The sequence below is a fragment of the Hippocampus guttulatus genome, chromosome 3, assembly GCF_054856545.1.
Source record: "Hippocampus guttulatus isolate MCC_2025c chromosome 3, RoL_Hgut_1.0, whole genome shotgun sequence".
NCBI classification, from domain to species: Eukaryota; Metazoa; Chordata; class Actinopteri; order Syngnathiformes; family Syngnathidae; genus Hippocampus; species Hippocampus guttulatus.
This window is the reverse complement of record NC_141263.1, coordinates 25,130,600-25,146,361: the sequence shown is the minus strand read 5'-3', so window position 1 is coordinate 25,146,361 and position 15,762 is coordinate 25,130,600. Positions and strand designations below refer to the sequence as shown.

The following is a 15,762-nucleotide window of genomic DNA, read 5'->3' as shown; positions in this document are numbered from 1 at the left end:
GGACACACCAGTAGTAAAAAAACAAAAAACTAAGTATCTGCTAAGACCTAAGAATAATGCAAGATCCATACTTGGTTACAGCCAAAGATATATATTAAAGGTAAAGTACTATATACACAACAATAGAGACACATTTTTATCATTCAAACAGAACAATATCCTCATCAACCTCTTGAGGGACGGTTAAAGAAAATAATTTTAATTTTTTTTGGGCAAGACATGGTGGTTATTGCTTTTAGCGACCCTGAGAGCAGGAAGTGCGTCAGTTGAAGTTACATAACGGCTACGATTCATTTATGTGACCCAGGTGTCGACGCGAAGACGCTTCGTCGCCGCACTGTCATCAGCCTCTGAGCGAGTGATAGCCAGGGGGAGGAAGTCGGGGCGACGGTGCGGCGGATGCTCGTCCCGCTGGACTGCGCCTTCGCAAGGAGCGGAATAGCCCCGAGGCGGAGGAGGAGAGGGGGGCTCGTCCTTGATGTTGATGTTACTGTGGTTGGTGGTGATGCCTGGTCTGCAAACATGGTGGAGGGTGAGGGGAGGTTCAACTCATGATTCAATTAATTTTTAAAAAAATATTAAAAAGCAGAAGACATTTTTTTCTTTTTTAAACACACACACACACACACACACACACTACTAAAATTAATAGTTGCAGCTGAAAAAACAGCCCATCTACAGTACGTCACTATATTATTTATATTACCATGTGAATATTGGCCGTTTATTAAATTAATTTCTATTCCTAAATAAGTTTCATTTGCCTACCGTAAGTTTTAATAGAGTAGGACAAACTACAATTCCCATCATGCATCGGAAACGAGAACAGTCCAATCAAAAGAGGCAGTGTGGGACGCCACAAGTCTATATAACTGGAACCCTGTGCCTCTCCCTCCCTTTCTCCCTCTCCCAAATCACCGTACGAGGCGTACAAAGATTCGAGGACGAAACATGTAAGTTAAGGTATTTGTGTCATTGGCGATGTCGTGGAAACAACTGAAGGTTTATATGTCGCTGACAAACACCGCATGGAATCGTATTTTAAGCAAGAGTGTCGAAAAGTGAGCTAAGACTGAAGGCTAAGCTAAAGCTGCATGCTGTTGAGTGGGCCACACACCACGTGCTGGGCGACTTGCTTCTGTGAACTATTTGTCCAGTTTTCAGTGTGCCATAAAAGCATGTTTTTGTAAAGCAAAACAAAACCGAAAGCTAATCTATATAACTTTTGGGCATATGGTTTTTTTCCCTTTAGTATCTTCAACAGAAATGATGGCTCAACATGTTTATTTCTGTTATATGGTATATTTTGTGAAAACATGCAACGTGTATAAACATACACCAGGCTCCTATCGAAGCCGTTGTTGCTTTTTTTAGTAGCATTCAACGGTCAAAAGGAAGCCGAAAGAAAAACTTTCACCGACGGTCGCTGTTCGGTTTAAACAAATAACTGATACAGCAACAATTTTGGGAAAGGATATTCTGACGATTATAACTCTAAGTCCACAGAAACTGATGTAGATTGTACTTTCCCGCAGATGTTAGGCTTATGCGTCTGAGGACCACAAATCAAAGGTATGTCTAAATTATTACAACGCTGTACAGTGGGACTGCCAACGGCAAACGCAATCTGAAGATGACTTTGATTTAATAATGGCCATGGTCAACCTTGGAAACCAAACTGAACTACAAGCCAACTGCTTGTGTACACAACCACTACTTTTTGTTACAGAAAGATGAAATCAAATGCCGGAAATTGCATTTTCAATGCTGATGTCATAAATCACTGCTTAAACCAAAATCCAAAGACAAGACAAGGCAAAGGCAGTTCCACAGTGCATCTCTGGCTGTGATGACACACTTGCCCTCACTGAGATCTGTGATTGATTCTCAAATTACTGAGCCATGTTACTATCAATTACCTGAAGTGATCGCTGTAATCTCGTCTAATGGCCAATTTCTTCAATTTAGGGCGAAGAGTCTTCAGTGGCATTCAGGTAAATGACCAATTGGTGTACTACTCACTTCTGGGTGGAATAATGTCATGAATGAATGTGTATGCATGCAATCCTAAGGAACAAGCTTGTATGGAGCTTGTGCCCTTCAAGTGCGTGCTAGAACATGCGGGGCAGTCTTTGACTGTTCTGACGTTACCATGGCAGCAGCGGCCACTCAGCTGTCCCACAGATCGATAGTATTGATAATGTATTGCATTTGCCCAAACCTTGGTTTTGTTTTAATTTGTGTTTATTTTTGTCTAGGTTGTCAGGCCTTTGATGCCGACACTTCTAAGGTGTGTAAACTACTGGTTCATGCGAGCTCTTTGTGATCTGTGATGACCTTTTTAACAAGAGACTGTTGGATGAGTCTTGCGGATATGGGACTGAGCTCAATCCTACGCTTCTGAATATTAAATCTCATTGAAATGTACACTCAAGGTTACTTTTTGTTGTGTTCTCAGGTCTTTTGGACTTCACCTGGAGTTGTTGGCAGTCAAGCCTCAAAATGCGCTGATGGAAGTTGGGGTCCATCCGTACGACCTGTAATTTGGATTTGCTAATAAACTACATTTTCATATCATTTGTGGTTTGGCTTGTATGTGAACCACTACCGCAGCATAAATGGGATTGGTAACTAATGTTGATGTGACTATAAAAAGTACGACATGAATCAGAATTGGGTGCATTTCACAAATGCTGTGAAATGTTTTGTGAATGATGTATGACCAATGTTTGCTTTGGTCCTATCGGCGGGGGAGCTTGAATATTCTTGGGCAAATTTAAAGAATGGCCAAATGACTTGACACCCTATTGCTTCTCACTAGCATTGGTGAAGGTTGAACAGGCAAATAGTTTCAAAGGGTATTAACCCTGCAGGAAATTATATTTTTGATCAAAAGTTCGAAAATGCATTTTTACACTTGAGTATTGCAGAACAGTTCAATGAAATGCAATCTTTCAACTTGAACTGGTCTTGCTCATGTCTTACCCCAGCGAGGAGGCCATTTGTTGTTGCCAGGTGGTCATGGAGAAACCTGACAGTTCAGCGCTGCTCAGTTCGTAATCTGACAAGAAAAAATAATAATTTAGGCATTTTTGGTCTTAGGTTTTTATTGGAACATTTAACCTCGATTCAAAAATGGGTGCATATGAAAGTATGGAAAATCATAAAAATCGGGGATATTTTCCTAATTTATATATTCAAATTAAAATATATACACACTAACTCTTGGGCCTATAGGAATTATTTTTGCCAAGGACATTCACACCCCTTTCCTATTCGGATGAGATGAACTAAAGTACAGTATTTGGAGGATAGATCGTTCGAATTCTACAAATGCTGAAAGGTGCCTGGATGCAACCTTTAAGCCCCCTTTAGCATCGGTTACTCCTGAGTCCTGACCAACCTTTGCCCAAAGATTTTACCCGCAATTCTTTACGGCAGCAAGATTTAAAGCAACGGGACACCCAAGTAGTTGACTGACTACGTTAAGATGCTCACATTTCACGCTAAAGAAAAAAAAACACTTCCTGTGTGGGAAGGGAAGCACAATTGTATCTTTCCTTACCACGCTACAGTCGAACCTCGTAACCGTTACCAATAAAATGGCAAACTATGTAACAGACCGCTAGAACTCTAGATGAGTAAATGCGATAGCATTCCTCTTTGCCAGGAGTGAAAGTAGATTTGTGATCCTGCTATCATATTGCACAAGCGTGTTACCGTTGTCGTACGCAGAGTTGATGTTGCTGTACAGCTGGTTGTGCTGAGTCAAGTTGGGGGTGTGAATAGAGACCACTGGCGTGCTCAAAGCTGGACTCGAATGACACTGTTCAGCCTGAAAACACAATCATCAGAATATTAATACATATTTACCAGGAAAATAGTGGCGAGAGGGGACATCCTTACAAACATTTGCCCTCAAAATCCGTTTCAGTAGATGACATGAAAAGTTCAGAATCTGGGCCAAAAATCTGAACAGTGTCCAAACTGGCCGTCTTTCTATTCAATTTAAGTGTTTAATTTTTGCCCCCAAGCGTCCTGTGTGTCCACCCAATTTCCCTTTAATCGCTGAATCGAAAGAGTGAACACATTGTTTTCTCTTTAGTTTGTTTTGATTATGCTGTGGTGCCATTTCTGTCCACACGGTGTCAGTATTAACACTGCTAAATTATAGATACTTTCAGGCCTCAGTTCTCATTGAAGAGAATATTCCAAAGTGTTTCTTTAAAAATAGAAGACGATCATGATTTTGTGTTTAACCACTAAGAGTACAGACTAAAATGACGAGTATAAATCATTTTTCATTCCAAGCATAAAATAAGCAGAAAAGCGTAATCTATTATGAGCTTCTTTTTTTTTTAACTACAGGAAGTACAACTCTGCGTTTATTTGGTGTTGTTGTGATGGCCGCACCCTGGATGAGGTCATTTGATGTTAGAGCATACTACCCTATGTCCTGGTGACAAATCAGTGATGTATCACACACACACACACGCACGCACACGCGCACACACACACACACACGCACGCACGCACGCACACACACACACACACACACACACACACACACACACACACACACACACACACACACACACACACACACCAGCGTGGTCATCCCAGCTTTGGACACAGGAATGAGTACTCGCAGATCAGACTTGCGTGCCGGCATCTGAGATTTTGGTGGGAGGATTTTTCGAGATGATTCCACAAAGCCATTCACTAAAAACACACACACACAAAAAAAAAACAAACGCCATAACATTTGTGTCATGTCATCACTTGAAAGAGCTTTGCAGCAGCAGTACGAGAAGGATGAGGAGCATGAAAGTGCAGCTTTTATTTATTATAGAGGAGATCACACTGAATTATTGAGCTTGTTTGTTACATAATGCTTGCGCTCGTATGAGGCTTGGCCTTTAGGGAGGGTGAGCACGAAGGTCAGCGAGATGATGATACCGTATGAAGATGTCACATTTTGTCATTCAAATGGTTGACATACTATGAGGCTGACTAAATCACCAACTCCCGCTTCTGTCTCTCCACCAACCAACTCATTTACTGACAAGATACTAACAACTAACGAATCAACAAGCCAAAGCGATTTTAATGCTCAGCTGACATGAACCAACCAATTTAGTAATTAGCAACGGCAGGTGGGTAACATGACTAACTAACTCAAATTGTTGAGTGCTTGTGTGTGTGACTGTGGAGGAGGAACTTACCATCTGGTCCAGATCCATTTTGCAGCATCAAATCTGAACTGTTCTGCATATGACCTAAACACAAACTAAAAATTAGCAAGTTCTTGGTGTCAATGAATACACACACCAGATTCATACTAAAACAACAACGGCATCTACAATTTTTCTGTTGCACGGAAGCCAAAACAAATTGTATCCACATAGTTCTAACGCGCGGACTGACAAACGTGATTGACAAACCAACAAATCAAGGAACTGCTTCGCACACCCGTGTTGGTGGCACTGGTCGACCTTTGTGTTGCGTGGACGTTCCTGTGCAGGTGAGCGGGCTGAGACGCCATCGCGATCATTCGTCCATCACCGCTTCCTCCTCCTTCCACCTGCACCAAGTCGTGCTGCGGCAGACTTGATGACTACGGACAGGTGACACCGGCATGTCAGAGACTCGCACAGCGACTCAACACATGATTTGACTTGATTAACTGACTGGCTGTGGCACCTTCTGGAAGGAAAAAAGTTCGACATTGGTTTCATCAGACATCAGCAACACCTCCCAAACAAAGTGGGAAAATAAGCTCCGGTCAAAAGGAACCAATGCAGAACTCTTCAGAACTCCCAAGTTCTGTATTTAATTGCTACAGAGGAGATGACTGTGTACTGGGGGAGGGGGGGCATGGCTTCACCCACCAACTTGTGGCTCCTGATCATGTGGTCAAAGTCGTCGTTGATCTTCTTGTATTTCGCTTCAGTGTTTGGTGTCAAGGCATAGGTGGTACTGTCGGCCGTGTCCGGGCTCTCGCACCCTCGTTGCTCTTTCTTGTTCAGTGCCTTGTGGGGGGGAAATGGCTGAAATTGAAATTTATGGTTGCGACACGCGATGATGCAGTTAGGTGCTATCGTAGCTGCACTTTGTTCATACAAGGAAGGATGCCACAGTGTGACTGACGTCATCATTCCTGGCCTGACAAACCAAACTTGTGCAGGATGGTCAACGAACATTTTTCCGATGACAAAGAAGGCCGGACTCAAATGTCAGTGCTGTGCAAATGTTTCCATCTGCCATGTAAACCACGTCCGGGCGTCACGCTAACAAGCGATACATGCAAGCAAATGAAGCCGAGAGCGGTTGACACAGGTGCCTTCTTGTGGTAAACGCCAGCATAACGGCTGAATCTCAAATTTGAACGAGGAGGAGCAAAATATGGCCCCATATACGGCTCTTGTTTGTTTGTTTTTTTACCAACGAGCATTGACATGGTCAAGAGTCCTAGAATATTTGTTGAATGAATTTAGCATTTTTTTCATTTTATTCACTCATTAAATAATTGGTTAGTTGATCTATGATGAATAATAAAAAGAATATGAATAAATGAATAAAATGGACAATGTGACATTTTGCTTTTCTGTATTTATTCTACTAAGCCATTGGTCATGAATTCTTATGACATGAATGACAAACAATATTACATATTTTTTAATTATCAAAATAAGATGTTTTTCATCGATTTTTATGATTCACTTATTCAATTGATTTATGAGAAATAATCAACAGAAATGTGACTATAATAAATATTATTTTTAAGATAAGAAAACCTTTATTCGTCTCGCAATACAGAAATTCCCAATTCACAGCAGCAAAGTTATGAAAGGAAGAAGTATTTAACACATGCAAGAAGTTTGTAATTATTTTATAAAATATTTGGAATAATTAGTCACGAATTACATTATTCGGGACAATATTTTAAAAAATGATTTATTTTATTATAAAATATTAAAATAAAACTTTTCACATAAACATTTTTATTTCTTGATTACTAAAATAACTGGGAAATTAATGTAAATAATAAAATATAAAAACAAAATCAACTTTACACTTAACAATGATTTAATTCTGTAGTCGACTAATCAATTAATCAAATTCAGGGACAATGAATCATTTTATGATCGAAAAGTACATTATTTTACATGTATTTATTCATGTTTAATTTTCATATACAGTGATAACATTAATTACTCGGTTTGTAACGAATCAAAAGAAATGCAATAATGTTGGAAAATACATATACATTTAAAAATGGTATATTTCATTTTTTAAAATAATGAATACTGTATTCATAACTAAATTATTTTACGGTATAAATAACATTTCAAAAGTCATTATGTTAAACTTCAATTGAACTATTTTACACAGACAAATTTACAGATGTTTATTTTTTTGTGAACCCTACGTGCCAATGACGTGGCCCATCTGTTCGTTTTCAAAATCAAACGCGGCCCTTGAGCACAAAAGTTGATCCACCCGTTTACTGGAGACACGACACCTGAAAAGTGGCCCAAACGAAAAAGGATGATGTCCCACCTCCACGATGTCTGCATTGGTCCTGCTCTCATGCGGCTCGTTGTACTCGGTGTACTTGAGCAGCACCTTGTCCATGTCGGTGCTGGCGTACTGGAACAGCTTGTTGGAGCCGTTGAAGACGATCAGGGCGATCTCGCAGTCGCACAGCACGCTCAGCTCGTAGGCCTTCTTCATCAGGCCGAACTTTCTCTTCATGAACGTGACCTGCGCGGACAACAATTCCGTTCAATTCTTGTTATTCTCACATGACAAAACAGTTTGGAGCAAGCAGACGGAATTGTTAGGATTGCATTATGTGTGATTTTTAAGACAGGGCAACGTGAATCGTTGTTTTTGTAGGACTCACTATAATCAGTATTATCATTATCGTACGAAACACTTTTCAGACCCATGATTGACAGATTCACTTCTTCCTAATAAATTATGTGTCATTATCTTTAAGACCTATAAACGGCAGTTTTATTTCTTATTCTTAAATTTGGTCTAATTTTAAGACCTGTAAAAAGCAGACTTAATTTGAACTATTGAGTCATTTAAAGACCTGCAATTTGTATACAGCGGTGGTTGTTTTCACGAGCTCTCCAAACACGGCTGAGTTGAGTTGAGATGTTATGAGTCATTTTGAAGATGCATGGATGGCAGCTTTAATTATATTACATGACATTTTTCGGGCTAAATCATTATTGAGTTCTGTGTCGATTTCAAACCCAATAACTGATTTGATTTAACTATTTATTTTTATTTCCTGTTTAGCATTATAATGTGGACCATTAAAAAAAAAAGCCATATTGTGGTGGATTAGAATTATTATATGACACTAGCCATTTTTAGGACCTACGATTGTCTGACTTCGTTGTTATTATTCATGTCGTGTTGTTACTATTCATGCCAATTTTACGGACAATGAAATTTGGACATTTTTAAAGATCCACAGACATCCTAATCGGGAACACAAGTGTCGTCTACAAACGGCACAGGGATGAGTAATAAAGAAAATAAAAGAGAAGTTACTAAAAGCGGAAGGCAAAGTGTGTAATTTTAGGCAAGGAGAACATAAATACACATCAGCCAACATCCAGCTCAGCCAAGACAAACTTTGACTGGACGTAAACACCACCTCGTCCCTGACCCGGCGCCCATAACTTCCTCCGCACAACAAGGCAAAAGAGAAGGGATTAGCACAAGTATCAATATTATCATTCATAGTGTCTGTTTCATGAGGCATCGAATAACATTCAAAACAAGAGCTGCAGCAAGCATTGTACTTCTCCAAACGAGATATCTGCATTGTGCCCCCTGCGATTGGCTGGCATCCAGTTCAAGGTGTCCCCCAACTACTGCCTGGAGATGGGTGGGATAGGCTCCAGCACGCCCGCGACCCTCGTGAGGATAAGCGGATTAGAAAATGGATGGATAAAATGAACTTTTGGTGACTGAATAATCAGTCAATATTCCATTCACCAGTAAATGGGCTGCTTTAAAAAAATGGCGATTTAGCAAAATCAAGAAACTTGATTTGATACTAGACACCCTAACCTAGACTAGAAAGCCTAACCCTGGCTATTTCGCAAACCCCATTCCTGTCTTGAAGTTGAAACCATATTTGGAAACCCTCAACCTTCCAAAAACCCCATGGAACAGAATCTTTATGTGTGTGGTTTAGGTGATTTGTTTTGACATCATTGGCGCACACCACGCATAATATGACCAAAAGCAATAAATGCCTGATTTGTACGAGTTTGGTCACTGAGAAACAATCTTTGAAGATATGAAAATTCTTTATGTGCGTACTGGGTCTAAAATACACCAAAAAAACCTAAACAATTTCATTTTTTTTGTTAGGTTAGCAAGATGATGCTAATTCTGCATGTTAAAATGCAAGAAATGTAAGTGGCTCAAAGTAACTTATTGTATTCTGTGAACCTCCTCTTTTATTAGATAATTTTTCAGATACACTCTAGTTAAATTCTGTCAAAAATAAAACTAAAATTTAAAAAACGCAGCATTACAAGACAGATGAAGTGACATTCCTGAAATAAGGAAGTAGGAGCTCAACCCACAGCCCCTCTCCAGTCATGGAGACGCTACGGTTCAGACGTGCAAACATTAAACACAAACACATATTTATTTCCCCGGCCACGTGGCTATTTACAGCACCGCCACCTCTCTCGCAGACAGGCCGCCGTTTGTTGCCCGATATATTTAGCCAGCGTCGCACCGCGTGGGATTCCGGCGGGCGGTGTGAAGCCCGCCAGCAGACGTCCGGGAGAGAAGAAGGAAGAGTTGTGCGTCCCGCCCTGAAAATGACAGGGTGCCGTCCGGACCCGGCTAACCCCAAATTACCGTCCTTACCGCTGAAAATGTTGAGAGTACACAGAAGGATCCTTGAGGGATTCCTTTGCAAAACATAGAGTATTTGCTGTACTACTTTTAACAGCAACATCAACAAGTTAATTAGCGCCAAAACCACAAGCAATAATGTTTACATTATGTGTGTACATGACAATTGTTGACATTATGGGATCGAGCTTAGAAACAGGCATACCCTGATTTTCTTCCTGATGCAAGACTTAATGCACATGTTTGGGAATTTGGTATACCTCCCGGCGCCATGCTGGGTTTTAGAGCGAACCGAGGCTGTTTCGTTTTCTTTAATATGCGTATCCGGCGCACCTGACAATTGACAATTTGGAGGCTGAAGGTCGTCTGAACTTTATCTCTCTCTCTATCGATTTTCCGATCTGCTTTATCCTCACAAGGGTCACTATCCCAGCTGTCTTCGGGCGGGGGACACCCTGAACTGGTTGCCGGCTAATCGCAGGGCACACATCGACGAACAACCATCCGCACTCACACTCACACCTAGGGACAATTTGGAGTGTTCCATTAGCCTGCCATGCACATTTTTGGAATGTGGGAGGGAACCGGAGTACCTGGAGAAAACCCACGCAGGCACGGGGAGAACATGCAAAAACTCAACACAGGAAGGCCAAAGCCGCAATTGAAAAAAAAAATCATAATAATAATTTAAAAAATATATATACTGTATATATATATATATACTTTCTCTCTCTCTCTCTCTCTCTATATATATATATACACCGTATATATATACTGTACATATATAGTATAGAGAGTGAGAGAGGTGTGTGTGTGTGTGTGGATAGAAAGAATAAATGGCATGTCAACCTCAAGCCCCAACGGAAAGCAAAAGCACTAACCTGCCGGTTCCTCTCATCCACGATACGGGTGATTTGGATCTTCTTCCGCCCCATCTCCCCCCCAAAAATGAATAATCAATAAAAATCACCCCAATACGTCGAGGTGGTCCTCAAAGCATGGTCCCAAGGGCGCTGTAACCTGTCTCGACACACATGACATAGTGATGTTAGAAAAAGACAGAGCAAACGCTTTTGATATTTCGCTGAAAATATCCTTGAAATGATCAATAAACTTGGACGTCCACATTCATGCAGGATCATGTGGCATTGAAATATAAATGATTTTTTTCTTCAAAAAAAATTAATTTCTGATTGATCCCCCCCTGACTTATAAAGTATGCAAATGACAATTACATTATCCAAAATAGGCTTTCCTTTTTTTCCTTCTCTGCTTTACTTCTTCTAATACCAAAGAAGTGTTGAAACAATTTTTTTCTTCCCCAAAGCATCAGCCTTTACAGAAACTTCATAACCTCAGCAATTTCAATCAAGTACAAAATCCATCATCATCGAGCTCGTCTCATTCTCTCGTATCCAAAAGTTCCTCAACAGGAGTGTCTCTCCCTTTCCAGCACTTAAGGGCTGAACTTGCCTTTTTTCCCCCACCGCCTCCCGCAACACTTCTCTCTCAGCCCTTCCTGTCTTGGAGGAGGCATCAAGCCCTGACAGCACTAGGTAGCTCCTTCAGCCAGAGACTGTTACACCCGCGCTGCAAGAAGGAGAGATACCGACGCTCGTTCCTACCAACTGCTGTCAGGCTGCTGAATAAAAAATAGCAACGATAATATTAATAATAATTAAATGATGTGGAAAACAACTGTAAATAGCACTGCGATTTATCCATTTTGTATTTATATTGCACTTAATTGAACGGTGTTTGTTTGTTTTTTCTTCTTCTTTCTGCCTACATTCTTGCTGCTGGAGGCTGTAAATTTCCCCAGTGTGGGACAAATAAAGGATATCTTATCTTATCTTATCTTATCAAGGGAGCTCATCCCTGGCTGGATTATGGCAACACTAAAATGAAGATCGCGCAGAGCGGCACCGTAACCCTTTCATGCACACTGTAACCTGATAACATGAGAAGATGTCCACTGCAGTAACCGTTGTCCCTGAAAGGGTTAAAGCGAACACCATTCGTCCATTTTTCCATAGCGCTTGCCCTCGTCAAAAATAAATAAATAAACAAATAAAGGGATTTGAGTAGGGTCCAAAACAAGCAAGGTCATCTATGAAGCTTGGCCGAGGTAATGTGCTACCAAGTCGCTATCTGGCAATCAGAACCTTCTGATTATTTTGTCATGCTAACCATGAAATCCGGCTACAAAACAGCAAATGGTGTCATGGCATCTTTGGTGCGAATGATCACTAATTAGCCAATACTGTACTTCTCAAGTGTTCTGAAAATGCTTTTCGACACCACCGGGTCAAAGTAATTGCCGGCTCTTTCGTCATTCCAGTTAGCGGCTGCAGATTTGTCGCTAATTGGGTCGACCCCTTCCTGACCGAGCACATCAGCGAGGTGTCACGCTGACAGCATCGAATGACGGTGCGGTGGAAGGTGAATATCTTTCGCACAAGGTTTTCTGCAAATCCCAGGCATCGATTCGCCCGTGTCTTTCACGCTAAACTCACCCAAGTGAGTCTTGGCTGCTCAACATTACTAATCGTGTACACCTCTGATATCATTTATGGAGCCCTAAAAAACTGACAGTCGACTTCGACCCCGCAGTACATATTGGTACCGTTCACGCAGAACACACATACAGGAATTTTACGGGCAAACTTGACACTATTTCTCAAAGAAGCGACTTTAATACCCCGCGACAAAACCCTTTTCATCGTTCATCGTATGAAAACAAAAAGAGCTTGTGGAAGTCAATGACAGAGTCAGTAACGCTGAACATTACCAAAGGCATGATGTATGATGATTTATCCGCATGATGAAAACTTTTGACCCCAAGTACGCGCTTCCACGCCGCAAATATTTTGCCTTGCCTCGCCTGTACATGGAAAAAGTGTAAGTGTACAAGAGGCGAGGTTCCAAAGGATCACATTTACATCGAGTACACTTGCACAATTTGACAATATCTGAGAGGAAACACTTACTTTTACATTATCTGCGTGGAGACAAAAATACAGTACATGCTATCATTTGTACGGGAGTTAATGCAAGGTGGGGGAAACTGTATCAGGAGAAACAATGCAAATCCAAGGGTAAAAACAAACAATAACTTGTTTTAAATCATGTTGTAATTTGCTTTTTCGACGAGCAAAAGAGAGGGAAAAAATAACAATTGGAGAAATTGTATAAATGAGGAAGTGTGCTGTTTCCACCCCCCCCCCCCACCCTATTTTAAAGAAAACACCCAAATACACTAAAAGCCGGTCCGCCAGAAAATCTCCGCAGCCCTGCGCTGACCTGTGAGCTTGGGTTTCAGGAGCTTTGCTGGAACTATTTTGAAATATCCACCATAGGAAACGGTAGCAGAAGGATGTGACCTCAGGAAACTGAGAGGAAGGGGCGTGAAATAAGCAACAATTCTGTTGAGGGGAAGGTTTATCACCTCTTATTTATTTTTTTTACTTCACGATGCATTCCCAAAAATGAAAAAAAAAAAAAAAAAAATCAAACGAATACATAGTCATGCAACCAATGTAGTAGCCGTGGCTAAAGTTAGTTTAAAGTGCTGATGCTAACTTGGTATTGCTAGCATTGCTATTTTATTGAAGTTGGACAGCATTCTCTGTGCTTATACCTCACAACTACGTGTTTTACGCAATATAAATGCCCACGTGCGCTCAGACTTTAGTGATAAAATGTGGGTCTACATTTCAAATCTTGCTCGCCGTTTTAAAACTGCAAACTCCCTCTTTAACGTGAAAAAGAAAACCCAGGGATTTTATTTTGAGGTCATATCACCCAGCCCTAAATGATGCTAATGTCTTCGACTGGCTAAGATTTTCCCACTGATGTCATGACGGCGGTGCAGATGTGTGGCGTGCTCACATCACTTTTAAATTATACATTTGTGTTTATGAGCGGATTTCTGTGTCCCCAAACTTGACCACATGGGAGAAAATGTGTCACGTGAAACATGTCATGTAATTAGCATCATATAAGATAATAATATCTTATAAAACAATAATCCCCTGAAAATGCCCCGCGATTGGCTGGCAACCAGTTCAGGGTGTAGCCCGCCTAGGCTCCAGCACGCCCGCGACCCTCGTGGGGATAAAGCGGTTCAGCTAATGGATGGATGTTTCAGTATCATATTTTGTTAGTTTCAAAACAAACAAAATGGAGTGTGAATCTAAATACTTAAAAGTAATTTGGAGATGTCTTTGACACACACACACAAATACAACAACAAAAAACCTTTATGATCTAAAATGTGCACTGTCGGGCTGTGAAATGAAAAAATATGAACTATAAACACAATTTGTTTTTAAGAACTGAACAAATTAAAAAAAATTCCTCTTTTTTAAATTCGTTTCATTTTTTTCCTCTTCATTGCTCTCCATCTGAAGTCTTTTGATGTGTTCGACACTGTATCTTGTATTTATTGTGTAAAATGTACTTTTAAACAATAAAAAAAAGCAAGATTAGAGTATGAGGTCAAAAACAGCAAACTAATAGAAAATGTGACATTCGCCTTGGAATACACTTTCCACCGATCTCATAAACTATTATCAGATCAGCCGATATTTTCTATGCAAATTTTGCGATTGGCTGTAATGAACTCGCAGACATGACCAATGATGTCAGTGATCAGATCCATAAATTAAGACATTACCGGCAAGGTGTTTACCACAAAAACAATTATCTGTTGCGGGCTGCCTCTGTTCGATTTTTGCCCATACTTTTCAATATGTAACCTATGTATCAACTACATTTTTCTGCATGGAAATACCAATGTGATTCTTGTATGAATTTGCTAACCACAGCGTTCCTTTCTGGTATCAAAAATATCGGTATTAAAGTCTGAGGATGGCTTTTAGTACGATTGGCAGCTCAAAATGTATTTATCCCCCACAGCACTCCAGCAGGCGTGATAGCCATCTCGTCACCGTGCACTTGGTGTTGTTTTTGTAGTCTTGTTATATATTTTGAGGTCTTATCACGCAGCCCTGAATGATGTTAATGTCTTTCAGTGGCTAAAGATTTGGCTAAGACACAAGGGGTAGGATTTAAATCAGATTAATTTCCAAACAGTGTTTCGGTATGGGATCAAATTCATATAGTAAATTTGCAATTCTTTCTTTTGAATACTTGTTAGAAACAAAAGTTCAATCATCAAGAATGGTTAAGCACGGTCTGCAACTTCATGTTGCCATTACAAGTTAACATGACTTTTTAAGGCAAAAAAAGATCACGAGGAAGCATCCTTCATTCCTTCACTTCACTATGAAGCTAACGCAGCTAGCTAGGTAGCCTCACATTTTGGTCCAAACAAGAGTTGCTTCAAAGTATCCAGAACGACATATTCTCGCGCCGCAGAGTGACTCAAAAAGTCCAAAATGAATTATCAAAACTTATTGAAGCTTTCAAACAGCGCGTTCCAGACGTCGACAGTCGAATCCCCAAACTCTTTGTTTTTTCGCCATAAACGGTTGACAAACACACGAATAAATACGAAGCAAAGTGGACTCAAGTTCACTCACCGTCGCCCACTTTCGACGAAGGAGAAGAAGATAAAGAAGATGCAGTGAAGAAGGACGGAGAAGGAGAGGGAGTCAGCGGGTGGGAGGAGATGACTCCGCCGCTCAAACGCTCACATCCTCCCGCCCGAGGAAACTCGCGCCCGGACTACAAGCCGCGCCCACGTCGCTGTCATCTCCTTGACTACACGACCGTGCAACGCCCACTTTCCACCTCAAGAAGTACTCGTCGTTACTCACGGAGTTGTACGGTATTCCTTTAAAAACGTCGATACAAACAAATTATTATAAGGGGCATTGAATCGCAACTGGACTG

General features: G+C 40.7%; 2 protein-coding genes and 2 non-coding genes across 4 annotated transcripts; 3 read left to right on the top strand and 1 right to left on the bottom strand.

Moving 5' to 3' along the window:
- Window positions 1-178: 178 nt before the first annotated feature.
- On the bottom strand, window positions 179-15,587 carry LOC147207958 (myocyte-specific enhancer factor 2A-like). The gene is made up of 10 exons (XM_086107652.1): window positions 15,450-15,587; window positions 10,785-10,923; window positions 7,564-7,767; window positions 5,892-6,032; window positions 5,473-5,617; window positions 5,226-5,279; window positions 4,607-4,722; window positions 3,721-3,835; window positions 2,986-3,061; window positions 179-514 (listed from the first exon to the last, which is right to left on the bottom strand). Exons 2-10 carry the CDS (start codon window positions 10,836-10,838, stop codon window positions 295-297), a joined length of 1,125 nt encoding a protein of 374 aa, XP_085963778.1. The 5' UTR covers window positions 10,839-10,923; window positions 15,450-15,587; the 3' UTR covers window positions 179-294.
- LOC147207959 (uncharacterized) lies at window positions 794-2,577 on the top strand. Its single transcript, XM_086107653.1, has 5 exons — window positions 794-953; window positions 1,536-1,572; window positions 1,969-1,994; window positions 2,259-2,290; window positions 2,459-2,577. Exons 1-5 carry the CDS (start codon window positions 809-811, stop codon window positions 2,555-2,557), a joined length of 339 nt encoding a protein of 112 aa, XP_085963779.1. The 5' UTR covers window positions 794-808; the 3' UTR covers window positions 2,558-2,577.
- On the top strand, window positions 1,339-1,480 carry LOC147207961 (small nucleolar RNA SNORA16B/SNORA16A family). Its single transcript, XR_015100592.1, has one exon. It is a non-coding gene; the product is annotated as a small nucleolar RNA SNORA16B/SNORA16A family (small nucleolar RNA).
- On the top strand, window positions 1,840-1,905 carry LOC147207960 (small nucleolar RNA SNORD103/SNORD85). Its single transcript, XR_015100584.1, has one exon. It is a non-coding gene; the product is annotated as a small nucleolar RNA SNORD103/SNORD85 (small nucleolar RNA).
- Window positions 15,588-15,762: the final 175 nt, after the last annotated feature.